Source organism: Mytilus edulis, chromosome 3 (genome assembly GCF_963676685.1).
Source record: "Mytilus edulis chromosome 3, xbMytEdul2.2, whole genome shotgun sequence".
Lineage (NCBI taxonomy): Eukaryota > Metazoa > Mollusca > Bivalvia > Mytilida > Mytilidae > Mytilus > Mytilus edulis.
This window is the reverse complement of record NC_092346.1, coordinates 9,624,548-9,637,659: the sequence shown is the minus strand read 5'-3', so window position 1 is coordinate 9,637,659 and position 13,112 is coordinate 9,624,548. Positions and strand designations below refer to the sequence as shown.

At 32.8% G+C, this 13,112-nt stretch overlaps 1 protein-coding gene across 2 annotated transcripts in view; it reads left to right on the top strand.

Annotated features, from left to right (window-relative positions):
• The window catches only part of LOC139515754 (protein jagged-1-like), a 59,351-nt gene that overhangs the window by 28,918 nt on the left and 17,321 nt on the right, over positions 1 to 13,112 (top strand). For both annotated transcript variants that reach the window (XM_071305435.1, XM_071305436.1), the window contains 7 exons: positions 3,030 to 3,163; positions 5,281 to 5,400; positions 6,527 to 6,640; positions 7,260 to 7,487; positions 9,450 to 9,496; positions 10,790 to 10,963; positions 12,451 to 12,601. In XM_071305435.1, the coding sequence (XP_071161536.1) occupies positions 3,030 to 3,163; positions 5,281 to 5,400; positions 6,527 to 6,640; positions 7,260 to 7,487; positions 9,450 to 9,496; positions 10,790 to 10,963; positions 12,451 to 12,601 (968 nt within the window). The remainder of the gene's footprint in view (positions 1 to 3,029; positions 3,164 to 5,280; positions 5,401 to 6,526; positions 6,641 to 7,259; positions 7,488 to 9,449; positions 9,497 to 10,789; positions 10,964 to 12,450; positions 12,602 to 13,112) is intronic.

The following is a 13,112-nucleotide window of genomic DNA, read 5'->3' as shown; positions in this document are numbered from 1 at the left end:
AGTGTTTGATTGTAATCTGCATGGTTCCTATAGAATCAACAGTTGTTGAAATTATTTTAGCTTTGAAGCATTCTCATTTTCTGCTTTTTTGTACTGAAAATTGCAATATATTATCAATCAAATTAGAGTAATAAGTATATGACCATATCAAATGCACTAGTAGGGAAAACAAAACATATTGAGAACAAATGTAATAAATACATTTCTTGTCTTTCAACAAATGGTTTGAAAATCAAACCATAAATGCCTTCAAAATATTTTGTTTGGAAAACATTTGTTATTATATGAAATATTTTGCATTATCGCTATTTTGTGCATCTTTCCTTTGATCTTTTTTTGTGATAATTTTTCATATCATGCTACTCGCTTGAGATGGAAAATTATCGCTAGAAACTAAGGAGCCACGTGACGTTGCTAATGAAATTGACATGAAATTGACAACGTCGTCATAGGTAGAATAGCGATAAATAGATTATCATTGGTCATCTCAACTCGATTGCTTTTCTCGCTTTCGCCGTTACCGGCTCAAGCGAGAAAATCAATCTCGTTGATATAACCAACGATAATCTCTAAATACATTATATATACGGGTTTTCGCTCATCGTAAGGCGACTGGTGCTACATCTGTATATGGTACACGTCAATTATCTCATCATAGATACCAGTTTAAAATTATGTATGTAAGACTTTCATATATCGTCAGTGCCGCTCGATTTAAAATAAAGTTAAAAAAGGCAAATATAGTGCGCAGTTGACAGCAATAAATTAATTAGCAACTCACCGACCATTAAGCAAAATAAGATCTATATTTTCTAATTCTTATTTCAAAATGAATTCAGTTCTCATCAGTTTGAACATTTCTTCTACGCTTACCCTAGCAATCTTGTTGACCATCCACATCTAAAAGGAAAAATCTGAATCATCAAACATTTGAATTTGATTCAATCCTCTCCTGAGAGATATGAGGATCAACTTCATAAGAATAAAAAAAAATGAAAACAATACATTTAAACAGTTGTTACACCGAATCTGTTGCGTTCGAAAGGCATCTCTATGTCTCTCGTCTGGAACCTAACGTTGGGCCGGCACCTCTAAATTTCTCATTCTCAGAAACGAGCATTGCGAAACATTTCTATATCTTTCGCGCTCAGAACATAATGTTGGGTAAACACCCCTTGCTCGTTTGTCCTCAAAACTGAAAGTTGGTGAAGGTACCTCAAGTTCACTCACCCTCTGAACATTGCATTGGGGAAACATTTCTAGGTATCTTGTCATCGCAAATGAACGTTCTATTGTAAAATAAAGGCAACAGTAGTATACCGCTGTTCGAAACTCATAAATCGATTGAGAAAAAAACAAATCCGGGTTACAAACTAAAACGGAGGGAAACGCATCAAACGTAAGTGCAGAACAACGACACAATAGGAACACAACATTAAAATGTAACACACAAAGAAACAAACTATAATATAACAATGGCTATTTTCCTGACTTGAAAAAAGTTCTTTAATACATAGAGAACAAATAAAAAAAAAGTAAAAGAGGCAATCTAAACTAAAATCTAGCGTTGGAAGTCAACTTTGCCTTACTTGAGTTGCAACCATAGATTTATATATAAAAAAAAATTGAACGAAAAAAATTAACGAAAACGAAATCATTATCTCAGTTCCATGCTCAGTTTTATAAAAGGGAACCTTTATTTTGCAACTGATTGGGGAACAGTAAATTTTAATTATACAATTTTAGAGTAACCTCCCCTTTATATGTTATTTTTTTTTTAAATCGGGCAAAAGTACTTTTCCTTTATAAACAATTATAAGTAATCGTAAAATGAAATCCAACAAATCCGTTCATAGAAATGATAATTTTTATTAGTAAATTTCATTTCTGCATCGATATTTGCTGATAGGAAATTGAAAATTACACCTATTGTTTTCTGCTATTATGGCGGGAAAATTACACCTATTGTTTTCTGCTATTATGGCGGAAGCCTCTTATACTACCTAAAAGAAATTATGTAGATTTTTTGCATTCATAATTGATTTAAACTTCCTTTCGTTTAATATTATTGCTTTATAAATGCTTATGATCATTTGTTGTGAATTGGGATATCGCTATAAAAGTCAAGCAGAAGGCCTACATAATTATTATTTTTTTATGCAATTTATTATGCAGAAAGGTATGATTAATTAAAGGAGTGATACACATAATTAAATTTGTATAATAGTTTGAAAGAAGTGTCAAGCTATTGATATAATTATTATTTTGGGGGGTGAAGACAATAATAATTGCTTAATTTTACATTGAAATGAGTATACGACTGTCATTTGTATACCTGTTGATATTTATGATTTATCATTTTCTGCCATAGATAAACAACAGCATAGTATTTAAGCAACATTTTCCCGTGTGAAAGTTTGTTGGAGCGTGTACGATCTAAGCGTGAAAGTCTACTACCTAAAATTAATTACCGTATAGTGTGGCTTTAATAAATTTGTCTGTATATTATGTTAACAAAAGACATCATTCCGATTTTACATATTCATTTTAACAGAAGAGCGACTTTCTGATCTGTAGTTCATCATTTGTAGTTAACTTGGATAATTTGTAGTGTTTAAACATGACCTTTCAATCGAAAATATGACGTTTTGTAAAAAAAAAAAGGTTGAAATTAATGTATTTTCTTTTGTGATGATTTACTTTCGTTCATACACACATGGCGCCATTTTATGTCTAGATGATAAACATAACTTTTATACATATGTAACTTTTTGAATAAAGATAAATAAATAAGAAATATGAATAGGAACTAAATGCAATATATCAAAGTTTCTTACAAGAACATGCAAAAAAAAACCCAAAAAAAACCCAAAACATTCTGGTATAAAAAAATCTAAACCAAAGGAATATCATTATTTTTTATATTCCATTAAAAAAAAACACCATCCTCCTCCCAAAATTGTGTGTGCATTTAGTCCAGTATGTATAGCATGTGAAACATCGCGAAACTCTTCCTTTTTCTTTTATAGGTGTGCCTATGGATGGCAAGGTGAACTTTGTGACCTATGTATTCCATATCCCGGATGTAAGCACGGATCATGTAACGGATCACCATGGCAATGCTTTTGTGATTTAAACTGGGGTGGAACTTTATGTGATCAAGGTAAACCTGAGTTTTTTTCATCCCCTATCGACGAGAGAAGAGTGGCATTTATGATTTCTGGTCTGTTCGTCTGTTCGTTCGTCCTTTCGTCCATTCGTCTGTCCGTCCGTCCGTCCGTCCGTCCATTCGTTCGTTCGTTCGTTCGTTCGTGCGTCTGTCCCCTTTCAGGTTAAAGTTATTGGTTAAGGTAGTTTTTGATAAAGTTGAAGTCCAACCAAATTGAAACTTAGTAAACAGTTTCTCCTAAAAAAAATGTTTACGGATTACAAATTCCAGACAAATTCGCTACCGCTACATTGCAAAAGTTTTCGAAGTTTTCAGCCAAAGATAATAAAGTGAAAACAATATTTGTCTGACTAACTCTATTTTTTTTGCTTTGGATTCACTAATTAATAAAATTGGAGGGACCTCGGTGGCCGAGTAGTCTAAGTAGTTACTACTGTAATCACTAGCCAGTCAACACTGAGGTTGTGAGTTCGAACCCCGCTCGTGCGGGTGCACTTGACGCCAATCTCAATTGACTAGGAATGTCAGTTTTGCTATCGAAGGTCGGTGGTTTTTCTCCGGGCACTCCGGCTTCCTCCACCAATAAAAACTGGCCGCCACGAAATAGCCTAAAAGCGTTGCTTAAAAGTGGCGTTAAAACACCGAAAATTATAAAAATAAAATCAAATTAATAAACGAAAAATGAAATTGTTTTTTTTTCAGTTTTATTTGGAAATGTCTCTAGACTCTGTTACTGAATAACGGACATTGATTGATAAACTGTGTATTACATGTTTTATGTAAACTGATGCAGTATAACTTAAGTGACTATAGGTCACCGTATGACCTTCAATAATTCTAAAAACAAAAAAATCTTAGTTTTACTTTTTTTTACCACCGCAAAATTAGTACTTCAGCATTTTACTCTTTGGGCTGTTTTCTCTCGTGGTTTTGTTTATGCCCTTAAGGTTTTCATGATCTCAAGCATATTATATTTTTGGCTCTTCAACGATATCAAAATGAAACTACAAAAAGGTTTTGTTTTACAATTTGAACTTAAGAATGACAATATATATCCTTTAATTTTATGTAAACAGTGAAACCTGACTAAACCGAATCCTGCATAACGGTTTAACAGAAAACCTGTATAAACCAAACATGTTCTTAAGCACCGTCATATCAAATTGCATGCGTTCTGAACCTGATAAAACCGAACATAGGCCAAAACCGAACAAAATCGTAAGTCCCGAAGAGGTTCGGTTTAAACAGGTTTCACTGTATTAAATGTATTTTTTTTAAAACTTCAAATCAATCACATATGTATGCGTATTTTTTGTTTATATGTTTAAAAACGAACATAAAAGCCGAGTTTGTTTTTCGTTTTCAATTTGATGAAAATTATGCTTGATAAAAATAAGGTGAAAATATGCTTCTTCTGCTTTTATATTTTTTGTTTATATGAAAACTGATTGGAAGCAAATTTACAAATATAAAAAAGAAAATGAACAAAAATCACGTAAATGTTAACATAATTATTATAAATCATAGCTACGTTTTTATTCCATTTAAAATTTGTAGACGATTTCTTGACTTGGTAATATTTATGTCTGTATTGTCTGTCTGAAGGCTATATATTTTCTATCTAAAAAATCGTGTTTGTATCTTGGTTATTGTTTAAATTTAACAACTCTTTTTTGCAAAGTAAGCATTCAAAGTCGTATATTTTGTTAATTGCCAACATGAATTTCAATAGATAAATAACAAATCGTGAAAAAAAAAAAATTATCGGAAAAACCTCGCACAAATTTAAAGCAATACAACACTGCAGATGTTATGTTTCCTATTTTACAAAATATAAATTGAAATTACTAATTTAAAAAGTAAGAAATATTACTCAGACTCAAAAACAAAAGAAGAAAAAAAACCACGATAGAAATAAGATTTTGAAAATAAAGAATGCAACAATATGAATTCTTTTGAAAACATTTTTTCAATTGTTTTGCAGACCTGAATTTCTGTGGTCTCACCATACATATAAAATGGTGAACTAACTGCATCTAGCTTCTTTTATACTGTTGCTTCAAACTATTAAATGCATTTGATATTATTCTGTGTATTCATTTTGGTTGTAGACCTAAATTTCTGTGGTCGTCACCATCCTTGTACAAATGGCGGGATTTGTTTGAATTCTGCACCAAATCAGTATGATTGTAAATGTCCTCCTGGTTATTCAGGCAATAACTGTCAAAGAAGTAAGTAAATTAAGAAGTAAGACTGTCGTACAAGTGAGAAGTTTAGCGCTATAACACCAGGTTCAATCTACCAGTATATATGCCTATACCAAGTCAGGAATATGACCGTTGTTGTCCATTCGTTTGATGTGTTTTATCATTTGAATTTGCAATGTGATTAGGATTTTCCGTTTTGAATTTTCCTCGGAGTTCAGTATTTTTGTGATTTTACTTTTTTTTAATCTTATAATAATAGAAAAGTTCTTATATGCATTTGAAGGGATTTGGAATCAGTATTTCGAATAAACATTGAAACTCACTATAATACCAGGTTTAAAATCTTAAACACTAGACGCATGTTTCTTCCCGTCTAAAAAAAAACCCTCAGTAACGATCGAAGCAAATCATACACAAACAGAATTAACTATGCACATTTAGTCTTATAGTTGCAAAAAAAGTCATTTAATTTTTAAAATAATTAGCATTAATTTTGAAATCCGCTATGTCATTAAAACACAAGTCCAGAAAAGTACCTTCTCCAAGATAAATTTAAAAAAAAGCCCACAAATACTGACAAAGTCATATGTAAGACTATACAACCGATGGCACGATTGGAATACAACTGTCATATTCCTTACATCACTTATTTACAACTCGTTTTTTTATGTTAGAATGTAGACATTTTTATAACAAAAATACATAAATCAATTTATTGATTTAAAAAAATATTGTAAAGAAAACAGCTCATGTATAATGTAGAAAACATTTCTCTACAAGTAATCACTGTTTTTAGGTTTTTTACAAAGATCGCGGCTGCTCTTGACCGACTCCACATAAAGAATGTCAGGACGGATGCACAGACAGCAAAAAACAAAACAAATCCAATTTCGAATAGAAGTTAACTGATCCCAAGTAAACGTGTTTTCTCTAGACCATGAGCCTAGCCTGTTTGCTTGCTTCATTACCCTTGTAGACGATATCAGAACAACGATAAGGGCTCGACAAATTTAAAAATAGGGAAACATAAAATTTGTTTTACAGTATGATATCAAAATCAAGAGCACAAACACATCAAACGTTGTGGTATAATCTTCATAACTAGAACAAAAGAAATATAATTAATTATCTATTATTATTATTATTTCAGCGGATTTGGCGTGTACTTCTAGTCCTTGTTTAAATGAAGCTTCTTGTGAGAATGTAAACGGCGGATTTAGATGTCATTGTCTTCCTGGCTGGTCCGGAAGTTTATGTGAAAAAAGTAAGCCCGATTACTAATATTGCAACTTCGATTACTAATATTGCAACTTCTTGTCTTGAACAGCTTATTTTAACCCGAATGTGTAAAAGTCTTTTTTTTCTGAGAATATAAGGTCTATAAGCCAAACTCTAATAGAATAAAATACCATCTTTGGAACGGTAAAAGTTTGTTTAGTAGATTCGAAATCGTTAACAATGATTCAGAAGGAGTTTAAAGTGGATTTTTGTTTTGAAATGTTTTATTTCAAAAAGTATTTATAAGTATTTCGGTTGCCCACTATGACATCTCAATGGGAAAGTGAAGATACCATGATTATTTGATTTATGTGGTTTGCTTTACATCCAGTGGCTAACATTTTATAAATGGTCAGAACGAGGACACAATTATAATAAATACAAGGTAGATCGTGTAATTGGGGTTGACTGGGATTAAGGGCAAGAAATTTGGAATGCAACTGGAAAATGATGATTAGACATTGTTATGACAAAAGTCAAGAAAAAAACCCATAAAAATCATGGAAGAATTCACAATGAGCAATCCTAGGTAATTTGAACGTAAGAAAAAATATAATTCTTTAAATGAAGTTTGTGTTTTCTATATAAAAAATATTTCTTTACAGATATAAATGAATGCCAATCTAATCCTTGTTTACACGAAGGCACGTGCGTTGATGACGTCAACGAATATCACTGCCAGTGTTTATCAGACTGGCAAGGTCCTCAATGTCAGCTGAGCAAGACTGAGTGTAGCGGAAGTCCATGCGTAAATGCTCATACTTGTGAGGATATGCTTGGAGATTATATATGTCATTGTTTGAAAGGCTGGAAAGGCAAAAACTGTGATATAAGTATGTTTGATTTTTGACAAGAAAAAAGGGAGATAACAAAAATACCAAACTCAGAAGTAAATTCTAAAGGCAATTAGCAAAATCAAAAGATTGAATAACAACTTTCATATTTCTGACTTGGTACAGGCATTTTCCTATGTAGAAAATGGTTGATTAAACCTGGTTTTATATCTAGCCAACCCTATCTCTCACTTTGACGATAGTCGCACAAAATTCCATTATATTGACAAGGATACGTGAATTAAACGAACAGACTGAACAGATGAAAGAGGGACGAAAGATACCAAAGGGACAGTCAAACTCATAAATCTAAAACAAACTGACAACGCCATGGCTAAAAAAGAAAAAGACAAACAGAAAAACAATAGTACACATGACACAACATAGAAAACTAAAGAATAAACAACACAAACCCCACCAAAAACTAGGGGTGATCTCAGGTGCTCCGGAAGGGTAAGCAGATCCTGCTCCACATGTGGCACCCGTATGAAATTATGTTATAATCTTAACCAAGAAAGTATAGTGTCTTTACAAGAAACAAAAGTTGCCTCTAATTTGTTTGAGAGTTTAGATTTTTTTGAGATGTTCATCATATACTTATTGGTGAGAAAGGGGTCATAGATATTATATTTTTTTCAAAAAAATATTGATGATTTTTTTAAACTGACCAAACATATGCAAGAAAGTCCACCGTTAAATACAAGTGCGTTTATTTCCTAGATATAATACGCTTTTGCATACAATATACCATAACCGAAAAACTGCTATATAAACAAATCGAAATAACATTTTGAAAACGTGACAAATTAAGTCAACACTACTTTACAGTTGTTCAAATATCACAAATCGATTAAGAAAACCAATCAAGGTAATATAAAAACACGTATGAATTTAAATAGGTGTGAGATCGGGCGAGTCGAAGAGGAGGTGTCTCCTGCTATGCTTGCATCATCCGCCAATTGACGCTCCGTACAAAAAGTACACACCCTTCCGGAGCACCTGAGATCACCCCAAGTTTTTGGTGGGGTTCGTGTTGCTTAGTCTTTAGTTTTCCATGGTGTGTCGTCTGTACTATTATTTGTCTGTTTGTCTTTTTATTTTTGGCCATGGCGTTGATTTCTGTCAATGAGTATGACTCTCCCTCTGGTATCTTTCGTCCCTCTTTCATTCGAAATGTTAATATTGGAAATAGGACATTATCGGTAAAATTGCAGATACGACTATTTTTAGAGATAACCCGTATCAATAATCTTGGATAGAAAAACTTAACAAATTTAGTATTCTGCACGTGCGTTTTGTCTACACAGAGCTCAGTGTTGGTCGAATTAAAATATTTGAAAACGAAAATCAATTGATTAATTGAAGAGCTTTGAAAACCAAAAATTCCGAACCAATTGTAAAAAGTGAAACACGCAACTCAAAGACACAATAACCATAGAAGGCATTTTACGGGTTTCTACAATAGACAAGAGTCTTTGCCATATGTAAAGCTCTTGTTCGGCATGCCAAGTGTTTAATATAACTTAGGATTAAATTAACAGAACTTTCCGAGAGACATAAAGACACAAACAGCATAAGTACTGATTATTGCACAACATAATTCTAACCAGAGATACAGAATAGTTGTTTGCTAAAAAAAACAAATGTAGATCTATTTTTTCAACTTCCTGTATGTGGAGTGCAAGCCTTACATGATATGAAAACGGAGATGAAAAATGACAAAACGTTTTTATTTTATAGTAATGTAATAAGAAACATTTTATTTAGTCCTGATATTTCTTTGTGATATTTTATTTTTCTAAACCCTTTTTTCTTGCTTTAGTCATGTGCTGTCTATTATATGATGTATATTTTTGTAAAATTGATTTTTTTGTCGAGTTTTTCAATACAACAATCGGTTTAATATGATGTTATTTTTATTAATTAGTGTAAAACATATTTTAAGCACGATAATTTTTGTAGATATCAACGATTGTCATTATCAGTGTCAAAATGGTGGACGTTGCATCGTAAGTAGATATTATTTGGTGAAAATAAAACCGATTGTAGGATTGTTCTTTATCTCAATACCAGGAGATGTATGGATATAGACAATGTTCATGCTTTTGGTAAGGGGAACTTTATAGAGTGCAGTGGTCTAACCTTTTTACAAACCGGCTTATGATTCTTAAATTATTTATGTTGTTTACTTGACCAAATGACTCTCGCACACATCTATATTTTGCAATATGAAAAAAAGTTTGAACTCTGTATAAATAAACTCATCATAGATACCAGGACTAAATTTTGTATACGCCAGACGCGCGTTTCGTCTTCAAAAGACTCATCAGTGACGCTCGAATCCAAAAAAGTTAAAAAAAAAAAAAAAAAAAAAAAAAAAAAAAAAAAAGCCAAATAAAGTAGAAAGTTGAAGAGCATTGAGATCCAAAATTCCTAAAAGTGTTGCCAAAGGTAATCTATGCCTGAGGTAGAAAAGCCTTATTTCAAAAAATTCAAAATTTTGTAAACAGTTAATTATACCGTGCCTAAAACTTGTAGCACGAATCGCAGAATAAACTTAAACTAAAACAACAGTAATTTAAAGATGTTCAAATTTCATGAATCGGTGTTGAGAACATACATTAAGTTAAAGAACAAAAACAAGAGGAAATCGAACAAATCATTTGACAGGTTCGAGATTTGGTGCGTCGACAGAGGTAGTTTTGTCCTACTATGAACCCTATATCCGCCATTCGAATCAACATACAAAATGTCACAAACTGTTAAAGAACACAACCAGTAAATTACATGTAATATCAAGGAGACAGAAGTTTACTGATGTTCACATCTTTTAGATAGATTAAAAAGAGACAAATCAAACTTTAAAACAAATTTGTTGGAATCGAATTGGATTGGCAAACACATATGTTCAGAGTTCAGACACATATACGTCGTAACGGTCAAATCGTTTGTGATGTTAAGGTGAGAGAGAAAATTAAGGCGCGGTATCAAGAACTTAGGATCTATAAATAGACGAAAGAAGAGTAACCAAGTCGTAAGATACCAAATACAATTAAACGCAAGTTGAAAACAAACTTACATAGATAGCGAAAGACTTAGATTTATGCCCGTGGCAGTTCTTGTATCCAGACATGCCGCTATTACTTGACAAATATGTATATTTATTACTTTCTTTTTCGCGTTTATAATAACCATGAAACAATTAAAGGTGGGATTAAATAGCAAACAGTCGTATTGAATAACTACTCGATGCATTGTTTAACGGAATAAATAATAAATAAAATTATAATGGCTCTTTGTAGGATCTTGTTGCAGATTACCATTGTTCATGTACTTCCGGTTATACTGGACGTAACTGTGAAAGTGAAATAATGGAATGTAACAGTAGCCCGTGTAAAAATAGAGCAAAATGTCATGATCAAATAGCTGGCTATAGTTGTGAATGTGTTCTTGGTTACTCGGGCTTCAACTGTGAGGTAAGTGCAAACATGTGGAAAGATCGAGACCAAGAGTTTGGGAAGTCAACATAACTTTAGAAAAACACATTATTAATGACTAAGGTTAGACTTAACACCACAAAATCATCTACGTTCAACCATACCATGCATGCAGAAGGGCAACAGTAGTTTTGATACAATAACCTATTCAGTAGGGGCACAGGTATCAATAAAAATTAAAGAACCAGGTTTAAGTGCACGCGAAAGGTTTTTGAATGATCTTCATCAACTTTGAATTCATATCAGTTGTTGATTTGAATCATTACTAGTCTAAGTCGGAAAAGAAGTTTCCAAATAAAATCATCATATATACCAGGATTGAAATTTTGTATTTGCGCCAGACGTGAGTTTAGTCTAAAACAAGAATGTGTCCATAGTACACGGATGCCCCACTCGCACTATCATTTTCTATGTTCAGTGGACCGTGAAAATTGGGGTTACACCTTTAATTTGGAATTAAAATTAGAAAAATCATATCATAGGGAACATGTGTACTAAGTTTCAAGTTGATGTAACTTTAACTTCATCAAAAACTACCTTGACCAAAAACTTTAACCTGAACTTCGCACTATCATTTTCTATGTTCAGTGGACCACGAAATTGGGGTCAAAACTATAATTTGGCATTAAAATTAGAAAGATCATATCATGGGGAACATGTGTACTAAGTTTCAAGTTGATGTAACTTTAACTTCATCAAAAACTACCTTGACCAAAAACTTTAACCTGAACTTCGCACTATCATTTTCTATGTTCAGTGGACCACGAAATTGGGGTCAAAACTATAATTTGGCATTAAAATTAGAAAGATCATATCATGGGGAACATGTGTACTAAGTTTCAAGTTGATGTAACTTTAACTTCATCAAAAACTACCTTGACAAAAAACTTTAACCTGAACTTCGCACTATCATTTTCTATGTTCAGTGGACCACGAAATTGGGGTCAAAACTATAACTTGGCATTCAAATAGAAAGATCATATCATGGGGAACATGTGTACTAAGTTTCAAGTTGATTGGACTTCAACTTCTTCAAAAACTACCTTGATCAAAAACTTTTACCTGAAGCGAACGGACGCACAGACGGACGGACGAACGGACGCACAGACGGACGGACGAACGAACGAACAGAGGCACAGACCAGAAAACATAATGCCCCTCTACTATCGTAGGTGGGGCATAAAAAAAGCCAATAAAAAGTATGAAGTTGAAGATCATTGAGGACCAACAATTTCTAAAAGTTCTGCCAAATACAGCTGAGGTAATCTATTCCTGAGGTAGAGAGGCCTTAGTATTTAAAGAAATCAAAGTTTTGGAAACATTCAATATATAATTATGACCATATCAATGATAATTCATGTCAACACAGAACCACTCTGAACTACTAGTAACGATTTGTGAAAGTAGATAACAACCATCGTCGTCCCGCTTTTAATTTGTTTCATCTTTGTTCTTTTTTAATTCAGATTGACATTGACCCATGCTTTCCTAATCCATGTAGAAATGGTGCTAGTTGTTTTAACGTCCAGGATGACTTTTACTGTCATTGTACTAAAGACAGGAAAGGGAGATATTGTGATGAAATCAAAACAACATGTGATTCGGATACATGTCAAGGTATGAAACATTACTGTTCTGTTCTGGAGGCAGATAATACCCAAGGGAAATCTAAAATCAAACGTCAAAGAGATACAGACAAAATCACGGTAAAATCTAAACTCAAGAGTCAAAGAGATACAGACGAAATCACGGCAAAATCTAAACTCAAAAGTCAAAGAGATACAGACAAAATCACGGTAAAATCTAAACTCAAGAGTCAAAGAGATACAGACGAAATCACGGCAAAATCTAAACTCAAAAGTCAAAGAGATACAGACAAAATCAAGACAAAATCTAAACTCAAAAGTCAGAGAGATACAGACAAAATCACGGCAAAATCTAAACTCATACGTTAAAAAGATACAGACAAAATCACGGCAAAATCTAAACTCAAAAGTCAAAGAGATACAGACAAAATCACGGCAAAAAAAACTCAACCCGACAGTCTACAAAACACTTCATTAAAAACCAATGCCCTAGCAACATAAATACTACCTCAATTTGGGTGTAATCTAATGATTTCCAGCTG